Source organism: Vitis riparia, chromosome 9 (genome assembly GCF_004353265.1).
Source record: "Vitis riparia cultivar Riparia Gloire de Montpellier isolate 1030 chromosome 9, EGFV_Vit.rip_1.0, whole genome shotgun sequence".
Classification (NCBI taxonomy): domain Eukaryota; kingdom Viridiplantae; phylum Streptophyta; class Magnoliopsida; order Vitales; family Vitaceae; genus Vitis; species Vitis riparia.
Window position 1 is genome coordinate 1,429,272 of NC_048439.1, and position 19,410 is coordinate 1,448,681.

A 19,410-nucleotide genomic window follows, 5' to 3' on the forward strand; every position below is an offset into this window, starting at 1 on the left:
AAAACCCTAAATTCTTGAAATTCTTTAGATGGTCTAAATCTAAACTAAATTTAGCAAATTTGGAGATTCAAAGTAACTGCAAATTTTGATAAGAATGTAAAGTTTTGATAGGGGGTAGGGTGCCTATTTTGCCTACTTCATGTGAGATTCCAAAATTTTCTTTTCTTTTCTTGTATTTTCTTTTCCCTTTTTATTCTTTTCCACCAACCTAATTTGAGCTTCTTCCAAGCCCTAGCCTTGGTTTTGGAAAGACTCCCAAATGGGATTAGTTTTCCAAATGTGAAAAATTGGGCTGAATTAATCAATTTTTAGACTAATGATTTAAATAATTCATATTAGTCAACTTTAAAAATCATCGAGTCATCAGATCGTTGTAAAAATACCGAAGCTCAAAACTTATAAGCATTAATTGTAAGATTTAGTTAAAAATTTTAAACTTGAAACTTATTCAAATCCTCATATTTTTTTCATGAAAACGTAAAATCATCGTAAAAATATTTTTTTATTCACTCATTGTCTTCACAAATCACCCATCAATGCCTTCAAATTTGAATTTCAAGAAAGTTTGATTTCTTTCCCCCCTTTCCAACCAACCCCTCCTTTTTTTTCTCTTCTTTTAATTTTTACATTTATTTATTTGTTTTGAAGGAACATAAATATGATGGAGGGCCATGAGCAATAGGAGAGTACCCCTATACTAGTTTTTTCCTTTCATTTGAAGAAACAAGTACAAAAGAGAGAATCAACATATTTTTAATGGCCCCATAGGGCTACATTTATTGTGATGAATGATAAAAAAGCAATTGGAAAAAGTGGGTTATTGAATCATGTTGTTGGATTCCTCACAATATGGTAGTAAAATTATTATGGGTTTTGTCTAATCTAGATTGGTACCTTTTATATTGAATTTATATTAATTCTTGTAGTAGTCAAATTATTTTTTGTGTCATGATTAAGGCAATTGAGTGGTTCTATTTTGACTTAATAAAGCTTAACATTCAATAGAAAAATCATAAGCATGGCGTATCACAAGTTTCCTAAAAGTATGATTGGCATATTAATTTTAAGTTCTTAAAACATGAAAATAATATTAATTTAATGCATGTTTAAATTTATTTTTTATTTTTTGTTTTAAAAATAAAATTTTTTATACAAAAGGTAGAAATTCTCCTATAAAAAGTAGGTGTGTATTTGAAAACACTTAAGTTTTAATATTTGAGAAAGTAGAAAGTTTTTGCTTTTACAATTTTTTTTAGTTTTCAAAAATGTTTTTAAGAATATAAGGTAAACTTTGTTTTTTTTGTATAAAAAGTTCTTGTATTTGTATAGGAGTTCTTATTTTTAAAAATGTTTTTTTTAAAAAAAAGTATATCAAAATAATACCCTAGTTAAATGATTGGAACTATTCATATTCCCTCTTTTTCTTGCCGACAAATGATGATAATTAAAATTGAATGTGATTTTTTATACTAATAAAACCTCAAATTTCATTTTAATCGTTTTATTAGTTAGGTGAGATATTCTAATATATCATTTGAATAAGTTTTAATGATTCTAGAACTTAAAATGTGCTACACATTTCAATGATTTTTTACTCGAGTAACCTTTCCTTTTCCATCACATCATTTTCAATCTTAATTTGTAATATTAACCTTAAATAAAACACGGTTACAATTATCATCGTCATTGTCATCACCATCATCATTATTCATCTTTAGAGTAAAAATTCAAATTCACTATAAGGTAAAAAAACAAATACGAAGAGAGATAATGTTCCCGACTTTGGAAGTTATGAAAATTAAAACCCCTAAAACCATAACCTTTGTAATAAAAATGCAAGTTTGATTAGGGTTAAAGGAAAAAAAAGATAAACCCTAAAGCAATGTTGCCTTTTTGTAGTAAAGGAGAGTTGGCCAAAGATCTAGGATTCACATATTATTCTTGCTTGGGGAAGAAAAAGCTTGAGTTTGGAATGCTTGTGATGGAAGAAAAAGGACCAAAGGAGATTCTTGAGTTATTGTTTCACATGCCACATTTAATACCACCCAATGTCTTTTGCTTTATTTGTTGAGCCATCAGCCAGTGGATTTGGAAGATTTTTGTTTTTTCCCAACATTTGAAAGAATCGAAGTTAGAGTCCATGAAAGAATGGTAATCAAATTCTTTTGTCTTCTCTGCAGACAGGATTGGTTTTGGTATGGGCCATTTTCAATCAAGCTGATCACTAGGAGAACTTTGATTCTTCTACTGTTTTTGGTAGTCCAAGAACAAGAAAAAAAGGGTTTTGATTGACTAATTCGATTTAATTTACCAAAAGAATTACATGGCATGCCAATGTATCCATCGTTATTCACGGAACATCCTAATACCTTGATTAAAAGCCCCGAAAACTGGATACGGAAACCTCGGGATCGGAAATCAATCATGGCTACCAATTTTATGAGGGACACACTGATCTCATCTCTTTCACTTCAGTGAAGATAATGGTAAGAAAATGAAAATTTCATAGCCTTAAAAGGTAGTGAAACAAAACTGCAATGTGCCCCACATGAAAAGGATGTCAAGGAAAATGGCCAATCTATAGACCCCAGTGTCCCTCCATTGTCTTCCTTCACTTCATGGCAACCCCCATGAAAGAAAGTCCACAGATTTACTCAAAATTGAAGAAAGCTAGCTTCCCATTTAACCTTTTTTTTTTTCCTGTTCTTTCATTTTGGAATCTCATCTCATCATCTGATATCTCAAGAATTTTACAGCTTTTGGTAGCATCCTGATTTCTTGCCTTTAGAATTGGCATATTCTCCCACATGGGGATCATTTGAAACCGATCGATCATCAGTCCTACCGCATGCATGCATTGTAGACAAGTCAAGGCCATAACTGATTCAGGATACTATCACAAACTTCTCAAAATGTGTCCTAGTTCTTGAAATTGACCCTTGAACTATTTCTTTGTGTGGTCTATTTGAAACTGCAGGTTTTTTCTTTTTTTTTTCTTTTTTTTCTTTTTTCTCCTGTCTTTTCCTTTTTCTCTTTATCCTCAAGGGATGGAATAATTTGTGATGTTATCACATAATGAGGATGATTATCATGCACGTGGCCTCTATCAGCCTCGAATCGCGGGGTTGATAGAGGCTGCATTCTAATCATGGTGATTGGATTTGTCCTTTTACCTCATGATTCTTACCAGTTTTTCATAATCAGAGGGGGGGAACTATCAAAGAAGCACGTAGCTGGAAGCCACTGAAACTAGGCTTTGGGGGTCTGAATTGATTGCTTCTGATTGGGTGGGGGGCGGCGGCGGCGGCGGTGTTCAATCAAGTGAAATCAAAGCCCATCTCTAATTTGGGAAAATTTTTAAAGAATTCAGCTGGAAAAGATTTGGGAAAATTCTTAAAAGTCAGCTGTATCAATATCTTCATTGATTCAGCTGAAACTATGGACAAAAATTTCAGTGACAGTCTATGAAAAACAAGTGGAATGGGCAATCCTGGCAAGTCCTATTGAACCTAAAGAGTAAAGAGAGTTCACTTCCATGGCTGCCAATGATAATGGAAACGGCTAGCATTCAAGACCAGGCCCTTTACTTTACTTTAGGCTTGCCTTATCTGCTTGAGTGCTCCAGTCCAGTGCTGGAGGGCTGGCTTACTGGCTATAGTTTTATTTTTTGAGGGGGGTTTTGAGAGCATAGAAGTCACGAATCCCTCGTATCTAAGCCCAAGTCCATTAGAGAGCCAAAACAAAGACCTTATCTGAATCAGAAACTGGCTTCTGAATGGCCGTAAGATCATCACATATGGTTTTCAATTTCGAACATAAACAGGTTTGGAACCCTTTGCGACATAGCTGCAATTGACACTGTAGTTGAAGTTCTCGGTCCTTTGAAGATTGGGCAAACGTTTTTTCTAAGCACATCCAAATATTACGAGACGTTCTTAGTCTTGTCGTTGGACTAAGATCGTCTTCGGTCATTCCAAAGATCTTTCCTATATAGCTCTACAAGCTTGCGACCCTTCTGAACCAACTTAGGCCTACAAAGTGAGATGATGGCTTTCGAGAAATCAATTGTAATGACCCCACTCTCAATCGTGTAAATATTATTCATTTTACACCTAATGAACTCTCATGATTTTAAAACACGTCTCACAGATTGTGGAATCAAACAAACAGATACCCCTTTATGAGACCAAAAAAACTTCTACACTAAGATTGGGAATCGTGTAATTTGGATTCTTATAATGGTATCAAAGTCAATCCTCAACCTCAATGTGAGTGTTTGTTTGTTTAGTCCCGTAGGATGCAATGTGAAAGTCGTGCCTATATGGATGATGATTATAACATCCTATTTCGAATGAGAGGGAAAAGTTTGTAATGCTATATATGCATGGATTCCTTATAATTTTATACAAGCACTTTAAAGACAAAAACTTTTGAGTCTAGAGAAGACAATATTTACATTACTGGGAGTGAGTTGTTACCTAGGCCATGTGTTTTGGTACTGAAATCATGGAACAAAACAGAGAACCATGAAAAAATGCCCCATTCAAGCCCTTATGCAAGACTTGTGGAGTTTAAAGAGACAAGACAATTCACTCTTCAATCAATCTACACTGATTCACACCAATCCAAGCATGGAAAACAAGTTCATGTCTCAAACCAAAACTATTGTATAGCCACAATTGCTGTGTAAACAAGTATAAATCCATAATCCCAAACCAAAACTATATTCTAACAACCAAAACTATAAATCCATAATCCCAAACCAAAACTATATTCTAACAACCAATTCTCACACGACTTTTTCCAATTAAGTGGTTTCAGTATCATTAAGACAACAAGGTGTTGCCCCTGCTCCTCAATCAGAATAGACAATTGTTGGCTTTTATTCTATTGAATCTATCCAATTGTATTGTAGGGTAAAGGTCTTTGCAGAGCTTAGCTGATGGGGTATAAGAACCAGTACTGCTCTTTGTATCCCCAGTAGAGATTGCCATTGATTTCATATGTAGCTGAGCATCCTCCATTAAAGGCCTTGGAGGAGAAGAATACTTGGAGGCTTTCTGCTTGGCCTTGATTGACTCTGTGAGATTCATGTAGCTGGGTCTGCTTGTATGATTCTCCTCTACCATCTCCATTACTGTATTGCTAGATGATGAGGTTGATTCTGAGCTTCCATCATAGAGAAATTCAGAGCTCGGGTCGGAAGATGATCGAGAAATTTGGCCAACAACCGGAGATCTTGGATACATCCTGGGAGTGAGGCTGTTGTTGTTCCTTTTAGGTTTGAGTATGCTGTGCTCAGAAGAATTTGATCGAAAACCGGCGGTATAACAATCTTCACTTCTTCTAGACAATGGAGTCATCTCTGGCCGCTCGGTCTGGACTTCTTCCATCAACCGGTTTTCCCACGGCTTTGCTGCCATCCATCTTTCCAACCAGGTCAATCCTGGGCTGTTATTGTCCTGCTTCTGCTGCTTGAGAGAATTCGCCGATTTGCTTGTTCTCAAATATGGGCAATGGTTTGTTCTTGAGGGCTGAAAACAAGAACAGATTTCAATGCTCAATCCCAACACATTGGGATCTAATATCTCACCAAGAAATACTACAGAAGAGCCAAAACAAAGTTTGCTAACTGTTTTCAAAAACAGGTTTTTGTTTTGTAAAACCAAAACAATAAAACAAGTTTAACAATCAGAAAGTATAAAACATAGTGGTTTCAGATAACATCTTTCGGTTCTGAGAATTGTTTTAAAAAATAATCATAAAAATAAAAAAACACAATGTGTAAAAGTTATTTATAAAACATATTTAAAAACATTTTAAATTCCAAATTAGATGTTTGTTTTACCAAATGTCAATTGTCAAATAACAATTTTCAAAAATTGTTTTTCAGAACCGTTTTAAAAAGACAGTTATGTTTGTTTTTTCTTGAAATCATTACCTTCTGAGAGATGGAGTAGGAAATTGCTCTCTCCCTCTTGATAGCTCCTTCTTGCCTCATCTGTAACTTTGTTCTTACTTGGTCCACAGTGCCCCTTCTATCACACCATCCTTCCTGAAAATTCCCAAGACTAACCATTACTAAATGAAAAACAACACAAAGAATTGAAATAAAAAACTAAAGAGCCTATAATTATAGTACCTCTGCCTGCTTAATGGGATCTGGCAGGTTTTGAAGATGATCAGGAACTTTCTGCTGTGCCTGCCCTTCTGAGGCCATGCTCACACACTGAGCCCTGACTCGGGCCTGAACCCGAACAAGTGCCTGCATACACCTAAGTGTCACAGCCGCCTGCTTTCTGACCTGCCGGCCACGGACTATGGCCTGAAGCCTCACCAGAGCTTTCAAGGCCCTCAGGGCCCTTCTTGCCTGCAATTTTCCCATTTACCCAGATTAAAATAAAAAATAAAATAAAAAAGTATCCCGTGAAAGAGATTGAATTCGGTGAAAAGAAAAAGCATCTGAAACACCCAATTAGGGAGCAGGGCAATCAAATTCTACCCAAGAAATTATTGAATGATTCAAAAATAACAGTTGGTACTAATCAATTTTGAAGCAGCTCAGTGACACCAACCTTCAAATTTACTTGAATTCAAACTGATGAAATTAATCTATTCAAGAATCTGAAGAATTGGGAATTCAATTTCTTTGATTTCTATACTGGTAGTTCATCTCAGACCCTGTTTTCCATTTTGTTTTGTTTTTTTTTTTTTTTTAAGAATTTGCAATCACCAAACACATTTTATCTGGCATTTCTAGTCAAACAGCTCAAGGTTGTGCATATTTGGACTGAATTCAAGTTCTTTTTTTTTTTTTTTTTGGATAATTGAGCTAAATTCTGAGTAATAGGGCATGGAAAAGAGTAAAAGCAGCGAAACCCATTTACCAGAAGGCCTCGAAAAGCGGTCTGGATGCGAATCGCAGCCCATTCTTGGCGAACCACCATGAAATCCTTGGGCGGAGCTCGAACAACGGCAGCCACAGCAGCAGAGAACCCATTACCAGCCACCACTGAAGAATCGGACGCCTCTGATGCCGCCACGTTCTTTCCTTTCAAACCCAAACCCCCCGAAGAGCTCCTCCACAGCCTCCATTTTCTCCTCCCATTACCACCACCCTCCTTCTCCTAAAACCCACAGAAGAAGACACATCAAAACCCCGAAAACAGCCAAGAAAAAAATATATCAAAACCACAAATTCCAACTCACATGGTCTTTGATCTGGGCATTTTTGTGCCCAATCAGTGATTTTAGCCAGTTCCCTGAACCACCCATGAGACAAAAATCTGTTTTTTTGAAGTGAAGAAACACGAGAATAGAGAAAAATGTTATCAGAAAATGCTTTCTGGAAACAAGATTTACACGCAAAACAGTGGAGAGAGAAGAAGGTGAAGGATTTATTAACAATTTAAAAAAGAGCCGTTTGAATTTTGAATTCAAAAAAAAAAGGGCAGTCCGTAACGGACAAGAAGACTTTTTTTTATTCCTATTTGTCTCCTAATGACGCTCCTTTAAATTTCAATTCATTACCAAGAAGTCAAATCCAAACACAGGATACGACGTCGTTTTATCTTGACCCCATTCAACTTACCATTTGTTTTTCAAAACGGTTTTAACTTTTAACTTACCATTTTAAATAAACTTTTATTATTCAAGTATTAAAAAGGTTAATTTTTGGGGTGTTTTATATTCTATCTCCTCATAATCAAAATTTAATACTTTACCCTCCAAATTTATTAAAGAACAATACTTAGCCTGCAATTACAAAACCGCTATAAAATTATAAAAGGAATTTCTCAAATCCCTCCAAAATATAAAAGCCATCAATTTTTATTTTTTTACCTTATGAAGGTGTTGATAGAGATATTTGCATATCTATTAGCTATTTTTGCGTGCCATCATAATTTTGAATTTAGATGATAAGTGTTTTTATTTACATTTCAAATTTGTTTTTTCATTTAAAAGGTAAAAAGTCGAGTTTTAAATATAAAGATACAAAGTGTGAAGCATGTTAAAGATTGAACAGGTAAAATGTATTTGATTATAAAATTAATTAAAAACTTATGTTTTTTTTAATAATTTTTTTTTTCATTTTCCTTCACTAATGCACGACCAAACGTACTCTTAACTTCTATGGTCAATATGACCTTAAAGACGTTTCAAAGTTGAATTGGGACTTAATGGTGATGCTTCAGTATGTGACCCTCTTCTTAGCTTCCATGTTGAATTGTTCTACTCATAAGAAGACTAGGTCATCATGGATGAGAAATGTTTGAATTTTTATTTTCATTCAATAATTATTTTGAATTCTACAATGGAAATTTCTTACAAGGATGGAGAAACCCACCCAAAAAAGGGGAAAAACAAAGAGGAGATTGAATCAAACATTTGAGTAAAGAGATCAATTCGTCTATGACTATCTATGAGTTAAATGACCTGCAAGACAAGTAAAGAAAAAAAATGCTAATTGCAGGAGAAAAAAATGGCGCAAGCCCTTCAACCTTTTAGGTTTATAAGGCCTAACGCATGTCATGGCCCAAGCCATGACGCGTGATGTGTGACACGACGTGTGCCAGTACCCGTGCCATGACTCGTGCCTCAAAAAACCACCATTTGGTGAATTGGCTCTGTTTTAGTTAGAAGTAGGTAGATTGACCCTTGGGCTAGGGAGTCCCATGTAGGAAAGTCTAGGGGAGAGGTGGATCTTGGGGCTTGGCCTTGGTGAGGGGATTGGCAGGACTGGAATGCTGCTGCTGCCAAAGGCTCCTGGCTTGATCCTGGGGGATAGGTTGACTTGCTCCAGTGCCCTGATTTTGAGATCTGCAGGGTAGTCCCTTAAGACCCTGATTCGCGGACCAGCCCCAGTAGTCCATTGGCACGACAATCGTTTGCCTAGGCCAAACGCCGGTTCTATGTCGGTTCCAATTCTGCCCACGTTGTCCTCTTGATGAATTGCTGTTGGTTTGGCCTCCTGGGTGATGACCCCATCTGCATCAGCTGCTTCAGAGACGGTGATGCTTCCTGAGGGAAACCTTGGCGAGTCTGATGACTTCAGCTCACTGTCTGCAATTTTGAGCGTTGGGTTGTCATCATCTACTGCACATCTCTGCAGAAAACAACCTTAAAAATGAGCATATATATGCATATATCGTCGCATAGGAGTCCAGGAAGATGGTTGAGAGGAATTTACCTTCACATTGGTCAAGTCTACATGGTGCTCCTCTAGGAAGCTGATGAACTCCATGAAGTTCTCCTCTGTTGGGTGATAATGGCCACTGTAAGGCCATATAGCCTGAACAAATTGCAGGGAAAAATCAAGTTAAAGGTGTGCTTGGGTGATGGTTATGGCCATGCCTGAATGGTATAAAGCATACCTTAAGAACTCCATTATGGGCAACCAGTCTTCCAGCTGCAGTGGTAGCTCCTCCAGCGAGAAAACTCGAGTGCTGAAACCGGCCTTTCTTCTTTTCTGCTACATACATATTCCTTGAGGTGCTCAGGACAAAAATCCACTTGGAACCCTCAACGGTATTCACAAGCTCCCCACTGCGCCTATAGACAAGCTTCCCATCGTCTACAATCACTTCATATGTTTCCCTCTCTTTCTGCAAGAGCAATAGATTTCACAGCATTAACAAAGGCAAATTGGGTTCATCATTTCTTGTAACAAAATTGACCTTTGATAGAAAATTAATGTGGTATAGTCTAGCTCAGAACTGAAAGCAAACTGATTTTTTTTCATAAGAAATTCATTATGATGATTTTGGGGAATATAAGAGGGTGTTCACTGATATTTTGTCTGTAAGAATTCAAGTATATTGTCAGGTGGTCGATACTTACCGGAGCAAGGTACTTGATGCATTGTCGCTGTAGAACAGCTCTCGAGCACTTCTCAAGGTTTAATTCCTTGCCATCTCCAACATCCAACCTTCATTTTCACAAAGGAAGAAGTTAGAAAAAAATTCATTCTGTTAAGACTCTAAAAAACCAGTCATTAGCGTGTTTTTACCAGTAGAAGAAAGGTTGGGAGCTCTCACTATGGAACCAGACATCATAATACAAGTGTAGGTTGTGTCCATAGCGATGGCGTGGATCAATCTGCGCAAAACAAGGAGTCATTATTAGCATGATTTTTCTCCATTTCTAAAATTTTCTGAGTAACCAAGCAATGAATTTGCAGAAAAAAATATCAGATGGTATGGAGGAGTGTGGACTTAAAACTTACTGCTTCAAGCCAATGTCTCAGTGCTAGTTTCTTAGCCTTCTCATCCTTGGACAAGCCCTTCCCAACCTACAACCACGAAAAAAAATCCGAAGATCATATACAAATACTAAATAGTTTTTAGCAGAAAAAGTAGTTAAGAGTAGACCAAAAGTTCACAATGACTGAAAGCAAAATGGATCGTTAGGATGGCATACTGATAAAGTACCTTGGCTGCCCTCGTACTGGCCCGTGCCCAACGTGAAACTGCAGTTTCTGGTTTCTCAATGTTAAAGAACGACACAGAGCTCCTCTTCAGTGTTGCAAAGTCCAATGCCTTCCACCTACAACATCAGCAGAAAGATCAAGACCGAGTTCCAAACCAAGGACTAAAATTAGTTTCAAGCAAAACAGAGAAAAGAAAATAACAAACCAGAGCTCTTCAACAACTACAGCGCAGTCTGCAAGGTTTCGTCTTGTTCGGTAACTCTTGTAAACTTTCTGCAGCTTAACTGCGGCAGCATCAAGCTCACTAACAGGCCTTGGAGAGAACAAGACGGCTGGGTCAGGTAAAGTCTCTGCAGGGTTTGTTTTCTTAGGCAATTCGTCACCTTTTTCCCTTGAATCCAAATTCTCTCCATCCAGCACTATACTCTTGAATGAAACAGTAGTTTCAAGCCTTAGCTTTTTGAACTCTGGTTTCCTGAAGTGTATCGATTCTTCAATAACCACCTCATCAGAGCCATCAGATATAGTGATGTTATCAGAATCCCTTTTCTTGAAACTAACAGTTCTCAGCATTGTCTCCCCGTCATTGGAGTTGAAGCTGATGGATCTTACTATAAGTGTATCTACATTTTCTGTTGAACCAAACAGCCTTGTTCTCAGGCTTTGTGTTGGGATAGATGAGGGCAAGGAAAATGGCAATCCCATTGATTCACAAGTAGTGATTCTTCAAGGACCAACCTGTTTCACAAGATTGTTTATCAATTCAACTATGCTTATTCAAAAATTCTATGGGATATATGACATTAAAATTCAAAGAAAAACCAAAGAAACATCGATTCAGTCGATTGATCAAACAGAAAGGACCCATTCATATATCAGCTCAAATTTTCAGAAAATGAAGTTTTCAGCCCAGAAAATTTGACATTTTCCATTTCATCCTAGGTGAAATCCTGTACCCATGATTGAATTCATTACCAACCCAGTTTGAGAAACCCCAAAATCTCAAAGTTTCAAACTCACATTCCACAAAATTTTCAAATTTTCCAAGTTCAATCCAATCTAGAAAATCAAACAGAGAACCAAAAAACACCAAAATGAACAAACAAAGAGGAACAAGTCAAGGGTTTTTACCTGAAACCTCTATATGAAAAGCAGGTGAATCTGGTTCCCAACATCACCATTCCCCCCCATATATATACTGACCAATTCAAGGGGAAAAGGACCCATAAAATATTAAAAAGCAAAGGAAAATAAAGTCCACATAGACTCATCTTCTAACCCAACAAAGACTGGAAAAAGGGAAGAGGAAATCAAAATTATAATATTAATAACACAGAATAGTCATAGAAGTGTGTTCCCCATCAATTTGAGCTGGGCTCCTTTGAATGGAAAATGTTGGTATGAAACAGAAGGGCTTGCTTTTTCCAGCTTGTGTGCCACTCGGGGGACTTTGAAGTTGAAGTGTTCAAAGATTTGGCATGCTTGGAAAGAATGTGAACCAAATTTCCATGTACAGAGGGGGACAGAAAGAGACAGAGAGAGAGAGACAGAGAGAGAGAGAGAGACAGAGACAGAGAGTGTCAAAGGGAGAAACCCCCGTGTATGTTTCCAAAGACTTTCCATGAAAGATCAAGCTTTGGAAATAAAACTAATCAACTCTTGACTAGAAAACTAAACCCCAACTCTGTCAAACACTCAAGTTAGATTTTGTCTATCATTCTCATGTGGTCAATTTTCATGTCAGTCTTCATGCATGATTTGCCCTGAAATCAATGCCAACTAACCCTAGTTAGTCCTATCCCTACGTCAGGTTCTATTTTGAATGTCGTTGAATAATATGATAATACATTTTTAAAATAAATAAATCATAATATTTTTATAAATAAATTAAAATTTCATAAATTCCAAAATAATATTGAGTCAACGTTAGGTATGATGCTTACAAATGGTATAAAGTATGCTTTGTCCCTGCTTTGGGTTCGATATTGTCGGGAGTTTTACTCTAAAGACTAAATTAATAAGAAAGTGACATTCTTATAAATAAATTTAAAAATAATATTAATTGAAAATTAAAAATTAATTAATTATGATGTTAGGTTAGTCATTTATTTTAATTTGAATAGGAATCATATTTGAATCATACCGACAAAGAGTCAACTAGGAATCGTATTTGGATTAGCATTTTTAAGTAGTTTTTGTTTTTGATTTACTTTTATAAGCTAACAACACTTTTTAAAATTGAATAAAAATTTTTTACCCATTTCACTGTGTTTTCTTAAATTTGTTTTTAAAAACTGTTTTTTATTATTTAACTTGAAAACAGTTTTTAAAAAATAAGTTTCAAAAAATATGGTCAAACAGACCCGTGTTTTTCTTTTATTTCTAAAAACGGGTGAAAATGACTCTTATTTGTTTTCTAAAATTTTTTTTCTGTTTCACCTTGTTTTTTAAAATTATTTTCAAATAATAACGATCAAATAATATTAAAAAAATTAAAAACATTTTTTTATTTTTAAAAACGAAAAATTGTTTTTAAATCATACAGCTAAACATACTCTTTTTCTTTGACATTTTTAATAAAAAAATTAATTTAATATTATTTCCGTCCAAATGAACAACTTTTGATTTATGAAGAAAGGTGTTTCATGTTTAATGAATCATGATCGGTGTTCCGTATGTAACGAAACTGTAACCTAACGATCACCTTTCCGCTAAATAAAACTTCAGAAAATTGTTTCACATTTTATATAATTATATCCGAGTCTTCATCTATCATTACCACTTCAAATAAATAAATTTTAAAACCGAATCAAACTTAAACAAATACACAAATCGAGATTAAAAATAAATAAATAAAACTAAATCATAATTAAGTTTCAAAAGTGAGAACCTTTTGTAGATATTGAGGGAGTCAAAAGTGGGCTATGATCATGTTTACACTCTATGAAGCTTGTCCAATTAACCCACCAAGAACACGCTTTGTGGACTAATTATCTCTTAATTTACCCATTAAACAAGTCTTATAATCTTGCATGGTCCCCATCAATCTCCAAAATTCTAATTTCAACAACTTCCTGTCCATTTTTGTACTGTGTAATCTTCGGAAAAAGGTTTTTATTTCATATGCAAAAGTACTATGTATTTTAACAAATATTTTGTTGGGTTTTTTTTGGAATTGTATTTTATTTATTTTTTATTAAAAATAATGATAATTGTATTTTATTTTTTTTTACATTTTAATTAAATATAATTTTATTCTATCTAAATACTCGTATTCTTGATTTCATGTTTGGTTCAGGAAAATACCAAAAAAAAATATTGTGAATTTTTTTAGTTTATATGTAAAATGGGAAAAAAAAAATATAATTGTAGACCCCCATTTAGGTCTTTCTTTTCTGCAGATCTTTTAGCCACGTGTCACCACCCCAGCGAGCCACGTGTCGCGCCCTCAGTAGCCACAGGTGAATCAACCTTGCCTTTTGAAGTGCCAATGGAAGGATGACACGTGGAGGGGTCTTCTAGAAGTTTCCTGCCAGCTGCATGGGAGCGGATGAGAGAGAAATAGGGCAGGCTGCAGGCTGGTAGTGGGGTTTTTTTTGGGGTGGCTGTCTCTGCAGGTGGTTAGAGGGGCAGATCAGGGATAAAGAAAAGGGGATTTTTGCTTTTTTGGGGGAGGCAGGCAGCAGGAAAGGGGGAGAGGGTGCGTTTCTGTTTTAGAGAGGGTATCCTGGGTTTTGTGGGGGACGACAGAGAGCTTTCAAGGAGAAAGAGGTTTTGGTTTGGTTACTTTTTGGGCGGAGAGAGCTTTTAGAGAGGGGCTGCCATTAGAGAGTGACAGCGAGCTTTGGGTAAGAAAGGAACCAGAGAGAAAAGAGAGGGAGAGAGGGTTTTCCAGGGAGAAGAGGTTTTCGTTTAGCTGTAGAGAGAGAGAGAGAGAGAGCAGGCTACAGAGAGAGCTGGGAGGAGAAAGAGAGGATTATTGAGGAGCAGCGTGGAGCTTTTGGAGAGGGGGACAAGAAGCTGAAGGAGAGGTAGTTTTTCTGAGAGCTTGAGGAGAGCTCAGAGGGAAACTAGGAGGAGTTTTGGCTAGGAGATCCAGAGAGAACAGAGAGCTCGAGGAGGAAGAAAAGCAAGGTATGACTGACATGGATCCTTCATTTTCTTTATCAGTACGTAGTTTCATTCCTTTTGCTTGATAGTGCCTGTGACTTGTTTGGTTCTCGGATTCCTTAGCGGCTACCTTGTTTGTTTTCCTTATGATGATTTGAGAATGGTTCAGCTCTGTTTTAGTTTTCATTATGCCACATATGGGAGTTCTGTCTTGTTCTTATCTCTTTAGGACGTATTTTAACTCACCCACCTACAGCCAAGCCTGTTGTCTAAACATGAAACATGGCTCTGGTTTGGTTTCATTGGTTTGTGATCTGTTTTGTTTTTCCATTCCCCTGTTCTCGGTATCCTACCTTGCTGTACATCGGGTTGTATGTCCCTATCTGAGGGATTGATGGTAAAGCTATCATAGAGCTAAGCTTATGAGGGTTGAGGATGAATAAAGCTCCTCCAGATTGGTTTGGGTTTGCGCAATGATCTCGGATATGGAGGAAACGTAGGTCATGCAATTCAGGGATATCGGGTTTATGCCGGTCACAAGAAATACATAACCTCGAACAAAAGACAGATGATTCCTTACCTTCTGAACCTCCTTTCCCTGAAGCCAAGTTCAACAGAGTGCTGTCAATGGCAAATCTGCACCGTTCTGTTGTTGTTTTCTCATCACTCATTCTGCAATACTTGAAGCACTGAAGAGGAGGAGAATATAAGTAGCTGTCCTGATGTTTTCACTATGCACGAGTATGATTTCGAAGAAGGTCCACCTTCAAGCTATGCGCAGTTATAGATGGTTGAGCTGTTGGAATAAACAGTTTTTACATCATCGTAAATATGGTGGTGCAGGGTTTGTTCCCAGAGAAAAGAAGGATCCAGTTTTCATAAAGGACTTTTCTGAAAAGTAGGCCCTAGTTGTAGGTCCCTAGTGCTGGTTCATTTCATCTGAGAAGCACCTGATACATGGATTCTACAGCATAGCGCTCACCTGCAGTCCTAGGGTCAAAGTCAATTTTAATCAAGTATCTGCATTCCGAAAGAGGCAAGGATTTCGATTAGTCTACCCATGTGTTAGCTTGTATATCACGTGGTTTATTTTGCAAGCTTGATAAGAACACCTAACCCATGGGACCCACACAGTTCTGGATGGTATTGCGTAAAGAAGGTATCCTCGTTTTGACTAGCTGCATAACGTGGAAATCCCGATATTGTGAAGAAGCCTGTGCGGATAACTTAGCCCCGTTAACCAATGTGATGAAGATCTGCTATAAAGCAGCTGGCAACCAATGGCCGAACTTCATTGCTGTCGATTTCTATAGAGGGTTTCAAAAGATGCATCAAGGCTGCCTCATCTGTTTTATGCCATCCAATTCCAATAAAAATCCCGATATGACAAAGGAACCTTTTGGTGTTGAACTTGTTAGCAGTAAGTGAATAGAAAAGGGAAGACATCTATTGGTCATGGTCTCTATCTTTATCATGAGGACATGCTATAGAATAATAACATGTTCATACCCCTCAGATTCAGTTTGCTCGCTTTTGACATTGGGAAATTCTACTATGACTGTGATCTCATTTGGTTGATGGAGCATTTGTATCAAGCAGTGGCAATAATCGTTTTCAACATCACCAGCAAATTCAAGAGCAAGGAGGCAACCAAGGTGGAGGGCGAAGGTGTAGACCAGTAGAAGAAAAGGAGAGAACAAAGCTGAGAGAGCGGCACCGGAGATCTATCACTGCAAGGATCTTGGCAGGCCTTCGAAGGCATGGGAACTATAACCTAAGGGTCAGAGCAGATATTAATGATGTGATTTCAGCTTTGGCAAGGGAAGCTGGCTGGGTTGTTCTTCCTGATGGAACCACCTTTCCTTCAAGAACTCAGGTCCCTAGGCCTGCTGGTGGCGCCTCTACTGCAGTGGTGACTTCATCATCTTCGCACTTGACGCAGCAATAGACTCCACCTACTTCCCTTAAAGGAGTCTCCTCTGGTTATCGGAGCTCAGTGGGATACAATGCGTCTCGCATGAAAGGTGTTTTTGTGCCTGCATCATCTCTTTATGATGTATCCCCAAGCTCTAGGTCTCACTCTGCAGTTGTAATGGGAGAGAAGACTGCCAAATATTGTAACTTGTTTGTTGTGGCATGGACAGTCTTCATGGCTGATGACAGTCATTATTTCAACAGTAGCATCCTTCATCTGCAGTGTTGTAATCCGGTGTTCTTCTTTTATTTTCATTTTTCTTCCACTGGTTATTGGGCTCGGTGATTCAGATTCAAGAACAGAAAATTGGGTTGTTGTCAGATTGGAGATTGTTGAGATCAAATAGTGTAATTTCAAGAATTTTGAGCTGGGTTGTTCTCCTTTCTTCGTTTTGTTCCGTTTCAATCTGATATTGTTTTCGGGTGGCTGTTGTTGTGTTCTTCAGTCGGGTTACTCCAGATTCAGGTCTAGGGAATTGGGTCGTGCTCAGATTGGGAGTTCCGTGAAAATATGATTCTGGCTTGTGATGGAGACTTCATCTTCTCCTCTGTAATTCTCTGTTTATGAAGCTACTTTTTGGAGGAGTATTCTCAACTATAGATTTATTTGATGTCTTTTGTTAGATCCATATCGAGAAGGTGAAGTTTTTGCGTTGAATGCTTTGTGTATAGAACAAATTTTCCAGGAAAGTAAAAACTTTCTGCCCCAGCAAACAACAATTCTCAAAAGGAAAGACCCTTTTGTTTTCAAGCATAGGGAAAGAGAATTAGAGAACTGCATAGAAGTAATGGAGTCAAATCTTCAGCATCATCAGCATCAACAGCAGCAGATGAACTCCAGCTTGATGCGCTACAGATCTGCACCCAGCTCATACTTTTCCAATTTCATTGATGGAGAAGACTGTGAAGAGTTCCTACAGCACAGGCCTTCAAGTCCTGAAACTGAGAGAATTTTCTCTAGGTTCATGTCCAGTGGCGGGACAGAAGATTCATCTTCTCATACTGTTATGAATACGAGGCAGAATTCTCAGGCAATGGCGCCAGAATCAGTGGTAGTTGTGAGCCAGCAGAATCAGTTTATGGCGTCGATGAAGCACGGAGCGGAGGTTCTTCAGCAGCAGCAGCAGCAGAATGGTTATGCTTCTGGTTTGCAAATGATGTATCAGACTTCATCACCTATGCCACATCATAATTCAGCAGCTCCTGGTCCAGTGGAGAATTCTTACAGTGCGGTTTCTTCAATGGGGATGGATCAGTCGCAGCAGATGAAGATTGGTGGAGGCAACAATTCGAATCTTATTCGACATAGTAGCTCACCTGCAGGACTGTTCTCCCACCTAAATGTTGAAAATGGCTATGCTATAATGAGAGGCACGGGCTCCATCACGGACTCGCGCTACACCACAGCTGCCAGTTAACACGCATCAGCTTGAGGAATCGGCATTTAAGCAATCTAGATGCCACTGGGAAGGTTCAATTTCGAGAAGAAGAAGAACAGAGAAAGATAAATCTGATAGAAGGGTTTCAAAACAAGGTTGAAAGTTCGGAGCACATGCACAGAGATTGTTCTTCAAATCTCAGAGCCAAAGAAGCTGAATGGAGCTCTCAACTGGAAAAATTGACAGGGGACTTGAGTGACTATAGGTCAAAAGTGGAGAGTAAAGATGCGGTTATAAAGGAGCTCAGCATGGAATTGGAAGGTTGCTATTCTTCACTTGTGCAGTTGAAGTTTCAGAGTGAGGAGGCTTCTTTGATGGTATTGGTGTTGAAATGGGGCTTTCAGAGGCTCAATTAAAGCTTGCTAGTGAAAAGGATGAAATGACCCTACAAAACAAAGAAAGGGAAGAGAATATCTCTCATCTCATGAACAAGTTGGAGATGAAGAATGCTGCCCTGGTTAAAGCACAGGCTGATATAGAAGAAGAACGTGAGAAGGTGGCGGCACTGTTGAGGAGGGTTGAGTTACTGGAACTCATCGAACAGCAGCAAGTACTCATGCAGAAAGAGTTGGAGAGATCTTTTTGTGTCATCCGGACCCACAGCAGTCATCTGGACCTTCTCAGTTGTTGGCATCACCAGTGCACAAGACCCTTTGCATGGCCACCTTAGGGCCACATGTCATCCTCCCTAACTCTTCCCTTTTGACTTTAAAAATAAGTTTCCTCAACCTCATTTTCTAAAATGTTTTCTTTAATTCTGTTTTTTTTTTTTTTTTTTTTTTTTTTAAATTAATTAAATTAGTTTCAAATCTTCAAGTTTTCTCACCCTTAGCATTTTTCTTAGGTTCCAAAAATCCGCTTTTCAATAAAATAGATTTCCATTTCTCTTCGGCAAGTCTTGTTCATATTTTTCTCGTTTTTTTTTTTAAATGTTTTAAAATAAGTATGAATTTATTTTCCGTAATTCTTGGTGATAGAATTTACGAAATTAATTCATACAAAAATAAACGGGCTTTGGTGGGGGCCCCACACCAAATAAATTTTCATCAAAATAAAAGTGAATTTGAAATAATACCAGGCATGATATTGGTGCTTTCTTTATCTGATTGGGTGATAAGAGTGATACACTTTATGTTCATTACTATGCACTAACCCAGTTTTGTGATAGCGCGTTGCCGTTTGCTGATCAGGTACGCATCCACTTCCACTTCGATTATCCTCTGTTGCATATTCTGATACTCATATGTGCATGATTGATTCAGGTATTCATCGATTTTCACATTGATTGCCATGTCAGCTTCATTCTATCAGTAGAGACCCGACTTTAGGGACTTAGAGGGGTGCTACGGTCTTTACCGTACCTTCCCGATAAGTAACCTGACCCCCGAACCCGATCCGGTTTTTCACAGACCGCTTTTTCCAAAATAAGGAGTCACACTTAGGGTTTTTCTTTCTTAT

General features: G+C 37.6%; 3 protein-coding genes across 3 annotated transcripts; 1 reads left to right on the top strand and 2 right to left on the bottom strand.

Moving 5' to 3' along the window:
• Nucleotides 1-4,527: 4,527 nt before the first annotated feature.
• On the bottom strand, nucleotides 4,528-7,356 carry LOC117921676 (protein IQ-DOMAIN 1-like). Its single transcript, XM_034839623.1, has 5 exons — nucleotides 7,210-7,356; nucleotides 6,888-7,127; nucleotides 6,143-6,370; nucleotides 5,942-6,055; nucleotides 4,528-5,534 (listed from the first exon to the last, which is right to left on the bottom strand). Exons 1-5 carry the CDS (start codon nucleotides 7,273-7,275, stop codon nucleotides 4,860-4,862), a joined length of 1,323 nt encoding a protein of 440 aa, XP_034695514.1. The 5' UTR covers nucleotides 7,276-7,356; the 3' UTR covers nucleotides 4,528-4,859.
• Nucleotides 7,357-8,387: 1,031 nt separating this feature from the next.
• LOC117922534 (IQ domain-containing protein IQM1-like) lies at nucleotides 8,388-11,134 on the bottom strand. The gene is made up of 8 exons (XM_034840674.1): nucleotides 10,635-11,134; nucleotides 10,431-10,545; nucleotides 10,226-10,291; nucleotides 10,010-10,098; nucleotides 9,841-9,928; nucleotides 9,375-9,605; nucleotides 9,191-9,292; nucleotides 8,388-9,106 (listed from the first exon to the last, which is right to left on the bottom strand). The coding sequence occupies exons 1-8, from the start codon at nucleotides 11,132-11,134 to the stop codon at nucleotides 8,633-8,635; spliced, it is 1,665 nt and encodes a 554-aa protein (XP_034696565.1). The 3' UTR covers nucleotides 8,388-8,632.
• A 6,167-nt stretch (nucleotides 11,135-17,301) lies between these two features.
• Nucleotides 17,302-17,931, top strand: LOC117922389 (transcription factor bHLH122-like). The gene has a single exon (XM_034840528.1). It carries the CDS (start codon nucleotides 17,302-17,304, stop codon nucleotides 17,929-17,931), a length of 630 nt encoding a protein of 209 aa, XP_034696419.1.
• The last annotated feature ends 1,479 nt before the right edge of the window (nucleotides 17,932-19,410 follow it).

Coding starts and splice junctions, on each gene's coding strand:
- LOC117921676 (XM_034839623.1), bottom strand. CDS start 7,275: ATGGGTGGTTCAGGGAACTGGCTAAAATCACTGATTGGGCACAAAAAT. Junction 6,371..6,887: donor CCGCTTTTCGAGGCCTTCTG/GTAAATGGGTTT, acceptor GGAAAATTGCAG/GCAAGAAGGGCCCTGAGGGC. Junction 6,056..6,142: donor ATCCCATTAAGCAGGCAGAG/GTACTATAATTA, acceptor GGGAATTTTCAG/GAAGGATGGTGTGATAGAAG.
- LOC117922534 (XM_034840674.1), bottom strand. CDS start 11,134: ATGGGATTGCCATTTTCCTTGCCCTCATCTATCCCAACACAAAGCCTG. Junction 9,293..9,374: donor CCCATAATGGAGTTCTTAAG/GTATGCTTTATA, acceptor CAATTTGTTCAG/GCTATATGGCCTTACAGTGG. Junction 9,107..9,190: donor TAGACTTGACCAATGTGAAG/GTAAATTCCTCT, acceptor TGTTTTCTGCAG/AGATGTGCAGTAGATGATGA.
- LOC117922389 (XM_034840528.1), top strand. CDS start 17,302: ATGGAGTCAAATCTTCAGCATCATCAGCATCAACAGCAGCAGATGAAC.